Here is a 15,417-nt window from a genome sequence, read left to right as displayed (position 1 = left end):
ATAGGACACTGAGTGTGGGAAGTCACAGATAAAGGACATGGCAAAAGAAGAGAGTTGGAGAGTTTTTTCCTCTCCCTCCCGCCCTCCCGCCCCCCAGTTGTCTGCTCAGTTTGAAAGTTTGATGTTGGAGTTTTTGATGCTGGAGTCTTGAGCTGGAGCCTGGGAAGTAAGTACACAAAGGAGTTTGGTTGTGAGGAAAAAGAAGCAAGCCCCAGGAAGAGAGGAACCGTGAGCCCAGAGAGAAGCAAGCCCCAGGAAGAGAGGAACATAGGAAGCCTGAACCCTGGCAGATGTTGGCAGCCATCTTGCTCCAACATGTGACAAAAGACTTTGGTGAGGGAAGTAACTTATACTTTATGGCCTGGTAACTGTAAGCTTCTACCCCAAATAAATACCCTTTATAAAAACCAACCAATTTTTGGTATTTTGCATCAGCACCCCTTTGGCTGACTAATAAAGAATTTGGTACTGGTGAGTGGGAAGTGCTTTTGTAATTACCAAAATGCTGGAATGGTTTTATAAATGGGTAAGGGGTATTTTTTTGAGGAATTGTGAGATGGGTTGGTAGAAAAGACTGTTGATAATAATATGGGTGCTAAAGAGACTTTTTATGATGCCTTAGAAGTAAATGATGAAACTATTATTGAAAATTGGAGGAAAGACAGTCTGTGTTTTTAAGTATCAGAGAGCTTAGCAAGATTAATTCCTGGTGTTTTATGCAAGGTAGAATTTGAAAATGATGAACCTGGGCATTTGGCTGAAGGACTTTCCAGAGTAAACTTAGAGAATGTGGCTTGGCTTCTCCTTGCAGCTCGTAGCAAAATGCTGGATGAGAGTACACTGAGGACTGAACTTTGGGCACAAGGAAAACAGAAACTGATTCTGGAAATTCCAAGCCTCTGGGAATCAAGCTCCCAGAATATAGTGCCCCATTTGAAGACTTAACTAAATTTGGAACTTGTAAATCAGGATTGAAGATGCAGTTATCTAGGAAAGACTTGGAAAGTTTTACTGTCTGATCGCTTGGACCCCTGCTTCTTGCATTCTAAACCAACAAGCTTTTTGAGAGAGCTATATGAACAAAACCACTGTCAGCTTGGACTAAAAGGGACATGACAAGGGAGATTGAAGGAGAAACAGTTTTAAGAGGAAAACCATGGAAGCTGAGATTTGTAATTAAGACATCACCTTGGGCCAAGAGAGGAGCCCCACCCATGTGTACAGAGAGGGTGAGTTTGCCCCAGCAGTTGAAGTGGGTGGATGTTCCCACCTGATGTTCAGGGAGAGTTTTGCCGCCCTCGGGTACAGAGAGGGTGGAGCACATTCCTGTAGGATTAGGGTGGATAAGGTCAGCACCCCACTGGTCTGAGAGGGGCGAACCTGTACCCCATGGATTATGGAAGGCTAGGTGGTCATCTCATTGCTCTGAGAGAGTTGAGCCTGTATGCCAAAGGTTAGAGAGGATGTTGTCTTTACTGTACTAGGGGTTTTAAGACTATAACCCAAAGATTGGTTAAAGTGTGGCAATCACCCCAATGCTCTTGAGGGCGAGATCTGGAGCTTGGTCACTACCCAGATGCTTGGTGAGGTGGGACCAAGACTGTATGGCCCACTGAGTTTGGACGCAATGTTCTGTATGTATCTGTTAGGTCCGACTCATTTATTGTATTGTTCAAGTTCTCTGTTTCCTTGTTTATCTTCTGTCTGGTTATTCTATCTAATGATGTGAGTGGGGTGTTGAAGTCTCCAACAATTATTGTAGACATGTCTATTTCTCCTTTCAGTTTTGCCAGAGTTTGTCTCATGTATTTTGGGGCACCCTGGTTAGGTGGATATTTATGACTGTTATATCTTCCTGGTGTGTTGTCCCTTTTATTAATGTATAATGACCTTCTTTATGTCTTACAACTTTTTTGCATTTAAAGTCTGTTTTGTCTGATATTAGTATAGCTACCCCTGCTCTTTTTTGGTTACTATTTGTGTGGAATATCTTTTTCCAACCTTTTACTTTTAGCCATTTTATATCCCTGGGTCTAAGGTGAGTTTCTTGTAAGCAGGATATGGATGGCTCATGTTTTTATATCCATTCTGTCAGCCTGTATATTTTGATTTGGGAGTTTGATCCATTCACATTCAGTGATATTACTGTAAATGCACTATTTTCTTCCACCATTTTCTTCTTTGGTTTTCATATCGTTTATCTTATTTTTGTCAGTGTTTTTACTCTTCTGGTTATCCTTTCTGCTGTGCTTTGTTCTGTACTCTCCTCTAAATCTATCTCTCCTGTCTTTTTCTTTCAGGTTCTAAGACTTCCTTTAATATTTCCTGCAAAGTTGATTCTTTTTTACAAACTCTCTTAGTTTCTGTTTGTTTGTGAATATTTTATACTCACTTTCATATTTGAAGGACAGTTTTGCTGGATAAAGATTTCTCAGCTGGCAGTTTTCTCTTTTAGCATCCTAATTATATCATACCACTGTCATCTTCCCTCCATGGTTTCTGAGAAATCTGCGCTAGGTCTTACTGTATGTCCCTCGTATGTGATGCTTTGCTTCTCCCTTGCTGCTCTGAGAATTTTCTCCTTATCCCTGACATTCTGAGTAGTATGTCTTGGAGTAGGTCTATTCGGAGTTATTCTGATTGGGGTATGGTGTGTTTCTTGGACATGTAGTTCATTTCTTTCATGAGAGTTGGGAAATTTTCAGCTATGATTTCCTCAAATACTTTCTGCCCCTTTTCCTTTTCTTCTCCTTCTGGAACTCCCATGACACATGTGTTGTGTTTCATGTTGTCATTCAACTTCTTGAGCTCTTGCTCAATTTTCCATTCTTTTCTCTCTTCAATTTCAGCTGTTCTGTATTCAATATCACTTATTCTTTCTTCTGTCATTTTGAGTCTGCCCTTGTAGGCCTCAAATGTGTTTTTTTTTTATATATCTTTTAAAATAGATTTTATTAAATAACTTAGGTTAATTGCAAAAGCTTTATACAGTAATTCCAACTAGTGAATGGCAATTTCCTTAAAAAAAAAAACCAGTTCATTTTATGTTCTTCTGCTTTATACACAGGAATGACTTATTTTATATATACTAATCAGTTGCAACTTTAGCCTATAAAATTTAAAACCATCCTTAATGTCTCAAAGGCAGAGTGAACTTCATAATGACTTACTTTCACATTAGCCAGATGACAAAGCATAAGAAACTTAGAACCATAAGAGTTCAGAATAAAATTTACGGAACAAGCACTTTAAAGTCAGCTACAGGGTGTAACTTTCATAGTTACTGTTGCTTGTACATATCTTATTTCATCAAAGGCTATCAACCAATGAAACAAATGTTCCTTTGATGCAGAAGCACAAACACATTTAGGATCCAAAAACTGTGTTCTGGTTGTAATACATGCAAGACAGACCCTAAATTAGAAAAATCATCTGAAAGAAAATGAAGAAAAACAAAAAGCAGCCAGAAATGAATGCATTTACAAGCATGTGAATAAGGCCTATTAAAATGTGAAATCAGTATTTTAAACCCCTTTGTTCTCAGGTAAGAAGTTAAGAGGCCAAGAGATAGATCTGCGAGGGTAAGGATACTGGAGGTTGGCAGTGTCAGCATCGCAAGAGTGTTCTACAGGAGGAGGGGGAGAAGGGGGAGGGAGAGGGGGAGGGGGAGGAGGGAGGAAGGAGCTGGGCATAACTGGACCATCTTGATCTAGCCCTTGGGGGAAAAGAAATACCTGAAACAATGAAGACAGGAACAAAACACCAGGACAAAACAAAAACAACAGGAAAAAAGAAAAAGAAAAAAGTAGTAAATACGAAGAGAACCAAAGAGGAGAAAACACATGCTGGGGGAAAAAAAAGTTTAGTATATTCATGCCAAAACTAACAGAACATAATAGCAAAACTCAAGACCCTTACTCAAATCAAGATTGCTTAAGCAAAATGTAGAAACTTGAAAGAAATATAATCCATTAAACTTAAAATGTTTTTAAAAAAATCATCAGTAAGCATTTTACAAAGAAAGACATTAATTGTATATATTTAAAGCATTTCTGTCAGAAACATATTCAATACTATCCTGTAAATTCACAATTTGGGTTTTTTAAAAGCAATTCTTCATTTGTAGCAGCAGCAGGCACACCTTTTTCTGTGCATACATGATACTAAGAGCCAATTCAAATACATTTCACATGTATGGCTAGTTATTGCAACATTCTTTTGAAGAAATACAATCACTGAACATACTGTATAGTTTTTCTGCAAAAAACCTTTAAACTACAGAATATTCATGGATAAAGGAGCTCAAAGAATGTCGTGTTGTCATTCTTCCATTTTATCACTTACCCATAATATAATATTTTAGCTCAAATGTGTTTTTGATCTCACCTATTATGTCTTTCATTCCCACGTGATCTGTTACTTTTCTGTTCAGGATTTTAAATTCTTCTTTGCACTCACTCATTATCTTCTTGATGTCATTTATCTTTTTGACCATATTTGATTTTGACCATTAATTTGATTTTGGAAATTTGTGCACATATCACTGATTAGTTCTCTCAAATCCTGCTTCTCTTCTGGGTCTTTTATATATTCCTTTTCTTGGGCCATGCCTTCTATTTTCTTAGTATGGCTCAGTTTTTTGCTGATGTCTAGGCATCTGATTGGAATATAGTTTACTCAGATGCTCAGTTTTTCTCTTGTAGAGATTTAGTGGCAGGAGGCTGTGTGTTACCACTGCTCTTTGATTCTTGGCTTGACTAGGATTGTCCTGCTGGTTGCTCAAAACTGGGCACTGGACCCTGTAATTGGTTGTAGGGCCTTGGAGAGGGAGGCTATAGAAGCCAGAAAAAGCCTCTGCTCATTTTAAATTTTCTCATGTGCCTTTCCTTAGTCTGCCAGTAGATGGCGCTCTCTGACAGCTCTCAGTTCAGTGCCTGGTGGGAGTGTATTTGTTGCAGCGTAGATTCGATAAATGTGATAGCTTCCTGTCTGAAGGCTATGAACCAGTTCTGTTATCCGATTTCCCTCCTTTGTCCCTTTCTCCTCTGGGCAGTGTACAGCCTTTACCTCATGTCCTAAACCCTAGAAGATCTTTTTCTAGGCTGTTTCAGCCTGTCCTCTAGCTATTTTTCTGGAGGAGAAGAGAGCCCTGCGTTGTTCTATTCTGCCATCTTGCTGGAAGTCTCTCCACATACATTTTTATCCCCTTGAATATTCAAAAGTGAGTTGCAAACATTTCACCCCTAAAGACTTTTCCTAACATAGGAGTTCTTAACCTTTTTGTTCCATGGGCCCCCTTTGCCAGTCAGGTGAAAACCATGGACCCCTTACTAAGTTCACACTATGCTATATATTATTTAATAAATATATCACACCTGCTCCAACACATCCTCACAAGAATAATGTTTTTTTGAATTTCAGTTCAAGCTCACGGACGCCTTGTAAGAACCCCTGTGAAGGACTAAGCATGTTTCCCTATATCGGTAGTTCTCAAATTCTCAAAGTTTTTGGTCTCAGGACCCTTCACACTCTTAAAAATTATTGAGCACCCTAAGAAGCTTTTATTTATGTGGGTTCTGTTTATCTGTATTTACTATATTAAAAATTAGAACTAAGAATATGCATATAAAAATATGTATATGTTTTAGGAGGTACTGGGGAATGAATCCAGGACTTCGTACATGGGAAGCAGGTTCATAACCACTGAGCTACATCTGCCCAGTGAGAGGTGGTTTTTCCATCTGTTTGTTTTTTTAGGAGGTACTGAGGATTCAGCCTGGGAACTCATCCATGGGAAGCAGGCACTCAGCCACTTGAGCTACATCCGTTCCCTCTTTTTCTTTTTTCTCAGTGGTGCCCCTCTTGCCCACCCCCTAAAGAACCTGCTTCTTTCCTCCTCAAAGTCTAGGGAAGGCCAGAGCCTGGCATTCTTTCCTTCCTAATGATGCAGAAAAATAAAAGCAACTATTGATCTAGCCCTGAAACACAAGGACCACTAACTCAGGCGCCCACAAGGGCTGACCAGGTAAAGGGAAAGTTCTGTCTCTCCCTGGCTGCATGACCTCGGTCAGGTATTTCCCCTTGCTGGGCCTCAGTTTCCCCATCTGGAAAAGAGACACAATAGTGGTACCTCTTGGGTGTTAGGAGGATTAAATGAATGAAGCCATGGAAGGTGCTTAGAGCAGTGCCTAGTCCATGACTAGTTCCAGACAAAAAATGTTCACTCTTGTCATTATCGTGGTTTATTTCCGCAGAGAAATATGGTCTCCTTCATTTTTTCCCTTGAAATGAGGCGTTTGCAAGTCTTTCTTTTGATGTCTCAAAGGAAACATTATAGGAAATGTTTTACTTCCTTTCTAACTCTGACTGTGTTCTAGGAGCGCCAAGCACACAAGTAGGGTGAGAAGCGGCAGCTGACATCTGGTGCCATGCAGCGGGGAGCAGTGGGGCCTGTGGCAGATTTCAGGGTGCCCGTCCCATTTGTGAGAGACAGTTGCTGCACAGTTCAAGTTCATTATTCGTGTTTGGAAATATAGTCTATTTCCAAGTCTTCCTCTTTTTTGAAAAAGAAAAAAATTGAAGCTAGAAATTGAAATTTTTGGGAAGTCTCTCACTTTTTTAGGATAAACAATGAATTAAGACTTTTAATAACTCCTGAGCGTTCTGACCAGAACACGTCTGTAGGCTGAATCCAGCCGGTGACCTCCAGTGTGTGTTTTCTGACAAATAGATCTCATTGAACCTTTATAACCAAATGGTGAGATGAGATCAGAATTACTTTTCCTATTGTACAAATAAGGAAGCGGAGACTCAGAGGGAAAGTGACTTACCCAAAAATCACACAGCGAGAAAGCGACTGAGCCAGGATTTGAATCCAAGAGGCTTTGTGGTTCCACTAGTTCGTGTTTTTCAAAAATTTAATTATTATTATTTATTTTTACTATTAGTGCCAGGCGTTTTTCCAAGTGCTTTAAATAATTTAATCTTTACAACAGCCCTGTGCAGTGGGTAGTTATTATCCCCGTTTTACAAATGAACTGTCAGGCCCAGAGAGATGCAGCTTGTCTTAGGCCACACAGCTAGTAATAGCAGAGGCAAGACTAGTGCCCATGCCATGTGGCTCCAGAGACTGCTCTCAGCCACCACTGCGTGCGCCCACTCCAAGAGACAGGTCTTTTACATCTTGACTCAGACCTGAAACCTCAGCTTCGTGAACCAATATCTATCCTTACTGTGTACCAGGTACTGATATTTTCCATCTCATTCCATTCCTCTCCGCTCCACCCCACCCCCTTCCACTGCATTCCACTCCACTCTCTTCTCCATTCTAGTCCACTCCACTCTGTGCCATTCCATTCCATTCCAATCTCTCTTCTGTATCTGCTTCTTTCGCTCGTCATTACATCTAGGAGACTCATCCATTTCGTTGTGTGTAGTTCTCATTTATTCATTTTCATTCTGTGTAGTATTTCATTACCTAAATACCCCCCAATTTATTTATCCATTCTGCTGTTGATGGGCATGCAGGTCGTCCCCAATTTTCAACTATTACAAAGAGAACATTCTGGTACATGAGTTGGTGAATAGACATATACATTTCTGTTGTATATCTAGGCGTGAGTCACAGGGTATATGTAGTTTTAGTAGAAACTGCCCAATAACCTATGCTCCCACTAGAGTATAAGAAAGTTCCAGTGGCTTCACATTCTCACCAAACTTGGTGTTTTCCAAGTTATAGCCATTGTCGTGTTACATAGTGTATTTAGTAGCTTTACTTTTATTTCCTTGATGGCAAATGAAGTTGGGTACCTATTCATGTTTATTCCATTTGGATATCCTCTGTTGTGGAGTGTTTGTCCAACTTTTTACCAAATTTTCTGCTAGGTTATCTGTCTTATTGATTTGTAGGTGTTTTTTATATACTCTAGGTACAAGAACTTTCATGGATAAATGTGAATACCTTTCCCACTCCTGAGAGCTACCTTTTTACTTTCTTAATGGTATATTTTGAAGAATAGAAGTTTTAAATTTTGGTATAGTCCAGGATATCTGTTCTGACTTTTATGACTAACACTTTTTATGCTAAAGAAATCTTTGCCAACTTGAAGGTCACAAAGTTGTTCTATATTTTTCTTTAAAAGCTTTATTGTTTTATCTTTCATATTTAGAACTCCAATCCATGTCAAGTTCATTTTTGTGAATGGTGTGAGAGGGGGGCCAAGATAAATTTTTTTTCTTTTCAAATGTATATCCATTCGACCCAGAACTCTATTAAAAAAATCACTCCCTTCCCCCATCCTGCAGTGTCTGTTCCATCTTGAATCAGATGAACAAATGCTTAATTTAAAAAAATCCAAAAAAACCAGATTATTAAACTTGTCTCTCCTTGGCTCAAACCCTCCCATGTCTTTGTTCTCCCCTGTTGGATTGGGTCCACCATTTCCTCTCTGATTATTTCCTGCCACTTTTTTTTTTTTTAAGTTTTATTTATTTCTCTCCCCTTCTCCCTGTTGTCTGCTGTCTGTCCATTCACTGTGTGTGCTTCTGCATCCGCTTGCATTATCTGGCAGCACTGGGAAACTGCATCTTTTTTTTTGTTGTGTCCTCTTGCTGCGTCAGCTCTCCGTGTGTGCGGTGCCACTCCTGGGCGGGCTGCGCTTTTTTCACACGGGGCAGCTCTCCTCGTGGGGCGTACTCCTTGCAGAGTGCACTCCTTGTGCATGGGGCACCCCTACATGTGGGCACCCCTGCGTGGCATGGCATTCCTTGCATGTGGCAGCACTGATGTGGACCAGCTTACTACATGGGTCAGGAGGCCCTAGGGATTGAACCCTGGACCCTCCATATGGTAGGCAGATGCTCTATCAGTTGAGCCACATCCACTTCCCCCTGCCACTTTCCATTTGTTTACCACACTCCATCCACCTCCTGTTCCTCTAACACACCAAGCACATTTCTACCTCAGGCCCTTTGCACCTGCTGTGCTCTTTTGTACCTGCATGGCTCACACCCTCACTTCCCTTGGGTTTTTTCTCAAATGTCACTGTATTGGTGAGGCTTTCCTTAACTATGTTAGATGAAATTGTATCCCCTCTGTGTTCCCTGGCACATCGCACCACCTGACCGACATCTCACCTCTTGACATGCTATATCCATTGGTTTATTGTCTCTCTCCACCCACTAGTCCATAAAAGCAGGGGCTCTTTTTCTAACACAGCTGTATTCCCAGCTCTAGAACAATGTCTGGCCTGTAGTGGGTGCTCAGTAAATATTTGTTAGGTAAATGAGGAACCCTGAAAGAATCAGGTCAGATCCCTGGAGGCAGAGCAGTTGGAGGGCAAAACACAGATAGGCAGTGACATGGAGCGATCCAGGGCACAGCCTTCTGGAAACTGACGGCCTGGGTTCAAATCCAGCACCACTTGGTAGCTGTGTGATCTTGGGTTGGTGAGTTAACCTCTTCGTGCCTCCATTTCCTCATCTGTAGAATGGGGACAGAAATGGTACCTACCACATCAGGATATATGTGGGTAAATGAGCTCGGGCCTGAACTTAGAAGTGCTTTGGAGAGAGCCTGGGCGCGGGAGCAGGGGTCAGTCCACACCAGGGCCTCGCGAAGGATGGCCAGACACAGCTGATGGGAGAACAGGGAAGGGTGGGCCTGGCAGAGAGAAGCGCATGCGCAAAGAGGTGTGGAAAGCCTGGTGCATTCCAGAACCCCGCCAGGTGTTTAGTGTGGCGGGTCGTGCGGGAAAGGAGGCTGTTGTAAAACACTGGGCTGGAAAGGTGAGCAGGCACAGGTGCATGGGTGTTTCCAAAGTTCAGGTGCTAGATAAAAAAATTTAAAAAAATAAAAAATAAAACCACACACAAAAAAAGGAAAAAAAACCCCAAACAAACAAAAAAATAAAAGTTCAGGTGAGGAACCAGACCTCTGCCGTGGGGGCAGTGGGAGCCCTGGAAAGGATTTGAGCAGGGACAGGCAGACTTGGAAACGTTAGAAATGCCCGCAGGAGCACATGGGAGGTGGAGGCTGGAGTGCTGAGCTGGGCAGGGCTGTGGGGGTCGGTAGAGTGGATCGATTCTAGAAATTCCAGAGAAAGGAAAGATCCTGCAGCCGAGAGGCTTATCAGCAAATCCACTGTGACACAGACCAAGGTAGTCTTAATCCATATGGCAAGCAGGAGTTTATTTAGGTGATATTAATATTTGGTGCAGTGTATATGCAAACATATACACACACAGACATTTATCCTATGCATTTGCTCTAACGGTACCATATATACATATATACCATATATAGGTGTTCCGCCTGCTTTCATCTAATGTCCTTGGGTTGGCCCACACCCATGCTATAGCGGTGGTTAACTGTTTTGAACATCACTCCTGAATATCTGTCTACATTTTTAATTCAAAAGACACCCCATGCTTTTTGCTAAAAAAGAAAAAAAATCAGAATATGGAAACACGTGAAATCAAAAGTAAAATATCACCCCCTCCTTGGTACTCATCAAGGTTAATACGGTAATATTAATTTGGAGGGGGCAGATAATAAATGTTCCCCATCAAATTTTGTAAGATTGTCACTTGTTTTGCATTGCACATATATCCTCTCGTATATGAATTAAGAAGGTGTTTGACGGCAAGTAACTAAAAAACCCACTGCAAAATGCTACATTTTATGCATGCTCTGTAAGCGCACAACTTATTTTTGTATTTAAAAATATCTCCCCCATTCCCCCAAAAAACAAAGGGTATCTACGACTGCAAGCAAAAACAGTTCCTTCCATCTGCCCTGAGCTCTAAGCCCCCTTTCAATTTGAAGCAGAGCGGAATGAACAGACATAAGGGGGGAATGCACCAATGGACCAAAGTAGCCTTACTAGTGTGGTAACAGAAGAACTTGTAACCCTGATACAGACAGTGGTTACCAGAGGCTCTGAGGAGAGAGCAAGGGAAGAACAGGAGGAACACAGGGCATGTTTAGGGCCCTGGACTTGCTCTGCATGAGAGTGCAATGATGGATACCGGCCATTATGCATTTTGTCAAATCCTATGAAACTGTGCAGTGCCAAGTGTAGACATAATGTAAACTATAGATCTTGGTTAGTAGCAATACTTCAATATATGTTCATCAGTTGTAACAAATGTACCAAAATAATGTACGTTGTTAATAGTGGAAAATGTGGGAAGGGTAGGGAGTGGGGTACATGGGAATCCCCTATACTTGTGATGTAACTTTTCTGTAATCTGAAACTTCTTTAAAAATAAAGTTTAGTATATAAAAAAAAAAAATCTCACTGTAGCGGCTTAAACAAAAGGAGTTTAATTTTCTCCTGTAACAGGACATCTGGAAGCAGGCCCTTGCTGCCCTGGATGCGGCAGCACCACTGGTTGTGGGTTTCTCTTGGCCTTTGCTTCACGTCTGTGAGGCGGCTCCTGCAGCTGCCGCTATCAGCCCTGTGGTCAGAGCCAGAGGAAGGGGAAAGGGGAGACACCGGTTCTTTTCATCAGGAAGGAAAACGCTTTCCCAGCAATGCTCAGGAGAATTTTATTGGGATCTCAAGGGCCAGAAAACAGTGTCAGGGGCCACCCAAGCTGCTGGGGAGGCCAGGAAAGTGTGTAGTTGACTGGGCACATTTATGCCCAGAACCAAGCTGGGGCTCTGTGAGTAGGGGGAAAGGGCAGAATGGCTCTTGGGAGATGGACATTAGGATCTGCACATGGTATCCTTTCAGAACCAGCAGATGACCGACCGAGACGGGGATGCTGATTGGTGGAGGAGCTAGATGAAATACAATGCGCCTACATATGGATAGTCACGTTAGATCATTAGGCTAATATTTTTTTCTGATAACTTGCTCCCTGAGCTGAGTGTGGGAAGTTAGATAACAAGGACTTCCTGAATGGGCATTTTTGTGCGTGTTTGGCAGGGCTTCTTAATGACCAAGTCTTAGAAGTGGCTTTGAGGATCATAAAGTACACATTTGAGATGTTGATAGATACTGCCAACTTGCCCTCCAAGTCAGTTATACTTACACTCAGGAAATGCAAAGGATTGTCTCTAATGCCTTGGGTAACTCTCGACAGTTACCAGTCAGGTAAGGTTTTCAAACTTTAACTCCCTCTCTCCCTCCCTTCCTTTCAGGTAGATGAAGACATGCTTTCAGGTGCTTTTTGACTGTTTCTGTTTCACCTTCCCTGAATCGCCCGTTCTCTTCTTTTACCCATTCCCCACTTCCCCCAGGAGTTCTTACTTATGCTTAGGAGCTGTTTATATATTATGTATTACATTTATATATATTAAATTTAACAGAGTTAAAAGGCAATAAAAACTCAGAGACAATATTGGCTGTCCATATACCAAAATATTATAAAATGTTAACAGCCTGAATATATAAACCGCTCCTAAGCACAGTGAAAACTCCTGGGGGGTACACTTGTTACTGTTTCTCTTCATGGCCTCTGAATTTCCTAGCATGCTCAGAACAATATTTTCTACCTCAAGATTTTTTGTGTGTCCTTATGTATCTATCTATGTCTGTTTCTATATCTTACATTTTCTTCTAGTTTTTTTTATGTCTTTTCAATGTTTAGATCTTCATTTTATGCTAAATTTGTGTTTTTTTCTTTCTAATTACAAAACTAGTGTACTATAAAAATAAATAGGATAATATAGGGAAAGTCTAGTGATTAAAATATATATTGACAGTTAAAATGAATAAAAATCTTAAACACAGGAGCAGATGTGGCTTAAGTGGTTGAGCACCAGCTTCCCACACACAAAGTCCTGGGTTCCATCCCCAGCCCCTGGTACCTCAAAAAAACAACAGCAAACAAGTACAGATGTACAAGTTGCTGTTATCTATTTTTTGTACTTAAACATCTTTTCCTGTCATTAAACATTTAGGTTTAATTGTTAAGTTTTATTTTGCCAACATTGTTTTAAATTACTGGTTAGTATTCTATTTTTATATTAGTGTGCTTATCTTTCATTTGTTGATTTGCAAGATCTGCTTGTATATTAAGTATATTGACCACTGTGTGATATATACAAATATATGTATATATTATGCAGATATTTCCCCAGCTTATTGGATCCCTTTAAATTTTGTTTATGGTCTTTTTGCCATTCAGCAACTTTAAATTTATTAAAAGTCAAACTGTTGATCTTTGTCTTAGTGATTTATGGCTGTAGGGATCACATTTGAATCTTCTTCCCTAACCAGAGATCACATATTCACATTTGTATTTTGTTGTTGTTGTTGTCAGAGTTTTATGACTTGTTTTTTTTTTTTTTTCACATTCAAGTCTTTAATCCATTTGGAGTAAGGTTTGAATTTGGGAATCTAACTTTTTTAACCTGCAGAGATTATCTAGATGTGACCTTGGGGTGGGGTGGGGACTTCTGGGGTTAGTTTCACCATGAGGATGGAGCTATGGCTTGCTGGTAATTGTCTCTGTACTTCCTCTCCCTGCCAGGCCTTGGAGACCCGGGCCAGCCCCGGCCACACCCCAGGCTGTGTCACCTTTGTCCTGAATGACCACAGCATGGCCTTCACTGGAGATGCCCTGCTCATCCGAGGATGTGGGCGGACGGACTTCCAGCAAGGTCTCAGGCCCCTTTCCCAGCCCAAGACCTTAGTATAGTGATGCGTGTGTCAGGGTTTTAAGTATCCATTGCAAGAATGAATGAGTGAACATTAGACTTTTAGGGGGTCAGGATTAGATTCAAGAGGTTTAGTTGCTGGAAAGTTAGATTCAGGGTGTATTAGTTAGCTCTTGCTGTGTAACAAATTACTCTGAAATATAGTAGATTGAAACAGTGATTAGCATTTCTTATCTCATACAGTTTCTGAGTGTCAGGAACCTAGAACGGCTTAGCTGGGTGGTTCTTGCTCATCCTGAGCTTGCAATCAAACTGTCAGACTGGTTTACATTCATCAGCTTACAGTGTGGCTTATTCTCGTGGCTGGCAAGTTAGTGGTGGTTGTTGCTAGAAGCCTCAGTTCCTCATCACGTGGACCTCTCCACAGGGCTGCTTGAGTGTCCTCACAACATGGCTTCTGGATTCTCCCAGGGAGTGATTAAAGAGAGATAGACGAGCCAGTTTTGTTTTTTGTTTTTTTAATGATCCAGCCCTGAAACTCCAATATTTCTGCAATTTCCTGTTTATTGGAAGGAAATCACTTAGTCCAAACCACTAAGTCAAAGGTGAGAAGAATTAAGCTTTACACTTTGAAGAGAGGAATATCAAAGAATTTGTGGACATAGTTTAAAACTGCCTTGAGGAATTTAAATGCTGGTGTATGTGTATGAAGTGTTAGAATCAGGAATTAGCTGCTAGGGGCCAGTTGGATTCTAGGTTCTGTCTGCAAGGAGGTTGTTAGATTCAATAGTTTAGTTGCTGGGGGTTGTAGTTAAATTTAGAGTTTAGCTGCTGGGGGCAGATAGAATCAGGGGTTTAGCAGGGGGATAGGGAGTTCAGTTTCAGAATCTCAGGGTTTAGCTGCCCTTTGAGTACGTGTGTGAATGTGGGGGTTGACATCAGATTCGGAAGATTTAGCCGCCTCGTGGGGAGGAGGACAAAGCTGCGTGAGAGAGAGAAGACAGAAGCCGTGATGAGCTGGCAGCGGGCAGCCAGATCCCCAGGCTGCCTCTTGCTTCCTCTTCCCTCGTTCCTTATCGCTCCGTCTCGGTCTCTGTCTTTTTCTCTCTGAGGCTTCCGGTCTCCCATCTATCCACTCCCGACACAGTCATGAAATTGAAGGAGTTAGGTTGAAACAAAGGGCAGAAGAATGTTCTGGAGAGGTTTGCCCCAGCTCCAACTTTGGACTCAGAGATTCTTGTCGGAAGCTTGGCCCCAGGCTCCTCCTTGGCCTCAGGTCTTTTGTTTCTGACCTTCCAGCCCACTTTCTTGCCCAGAACCCTTGTTTGGCACCTCCAGGGTAAGGTCACAAGTTGTTGGTACCTCAAAGGCTCATCCCCCCCTTCTTTACAGCCATGCTGAATTTCTCACTATTCCTCAATCCTTTTACATGCTGTTCCACCTGCCTGGAATGCCCTTTCCGCCCCTTCTCTACCCAGACAAAGGGGTATTGGCAGGAGATGAGAGAGAAGGTTTAGCTCCGGTGATCATATACTCCTACTCTTTTCCCAAAGGAAGGCGTTAGGGGGCCTCTCCTGTCCTGTTGGTCTGGTGACCTCTGAACTTTCCCTCCCAGGCTGTGCTAGGACCTTGTACCACTCGGTCCACGAAAAGATCTTCACGCTTCCGGGTGACTGTCTGATCTACCCTGCTCACGATTACCATGGTGAGGGCTTCCTAGAGGAGGCATGGGGCTTATATAATTACTATTTGAGAGGGGGCACCAAACTCCCACAATCCTTGGGGAGCACGCAGACTACAATTCCCAG

The 15,417-nt window shown here is 41.8% G+C and overlaps 1 protein-coding gene across 1 annotated transcript in view; it reads left to right on the top strand.

Annotated features, from left to right (window-relative positions):
• ETHE1 (ETHE1 persulfide dioxygenase) overlaps positions 1-15,417 on the top strand; it is a 28,150-nt gene that overhangs the window by 11,959 nt on the left and 774 nt on the right. The window contains exons 4-5 of the mRNA XM_058280352.2: positions 13,483-13,612; positions 15,225-15,314. Of these exons, the coding sequence (XP_058136335.1) occupies positions 13,483-13,612; positions 15,225-15,314 (220 nt within the window). The remainder of the gene's footprint in view (positions 1-13,482; positions 13,613-15,224; positions 15,315-15,417) is intronic.

The sequence above is a fragment of the Dasypus novemcinctus genome, chromosome 18, assembly GCF_030445035.2.
Source record: "Dasypus novemcinctus isolate mDasNov1 chromosome 18, mDasNov1.1.hap2, whole genome shotgun sequence".
Taxonomy (NCBI): Eukaryota; Metazoa; Chordata; class Mammalia; order Cingulata; family Dasypodidae; genus Dasypus; species Dasypus novemcinctus.
This window is presented reverse-complemented; position numbering and strand designations above follow the sequence as displayed.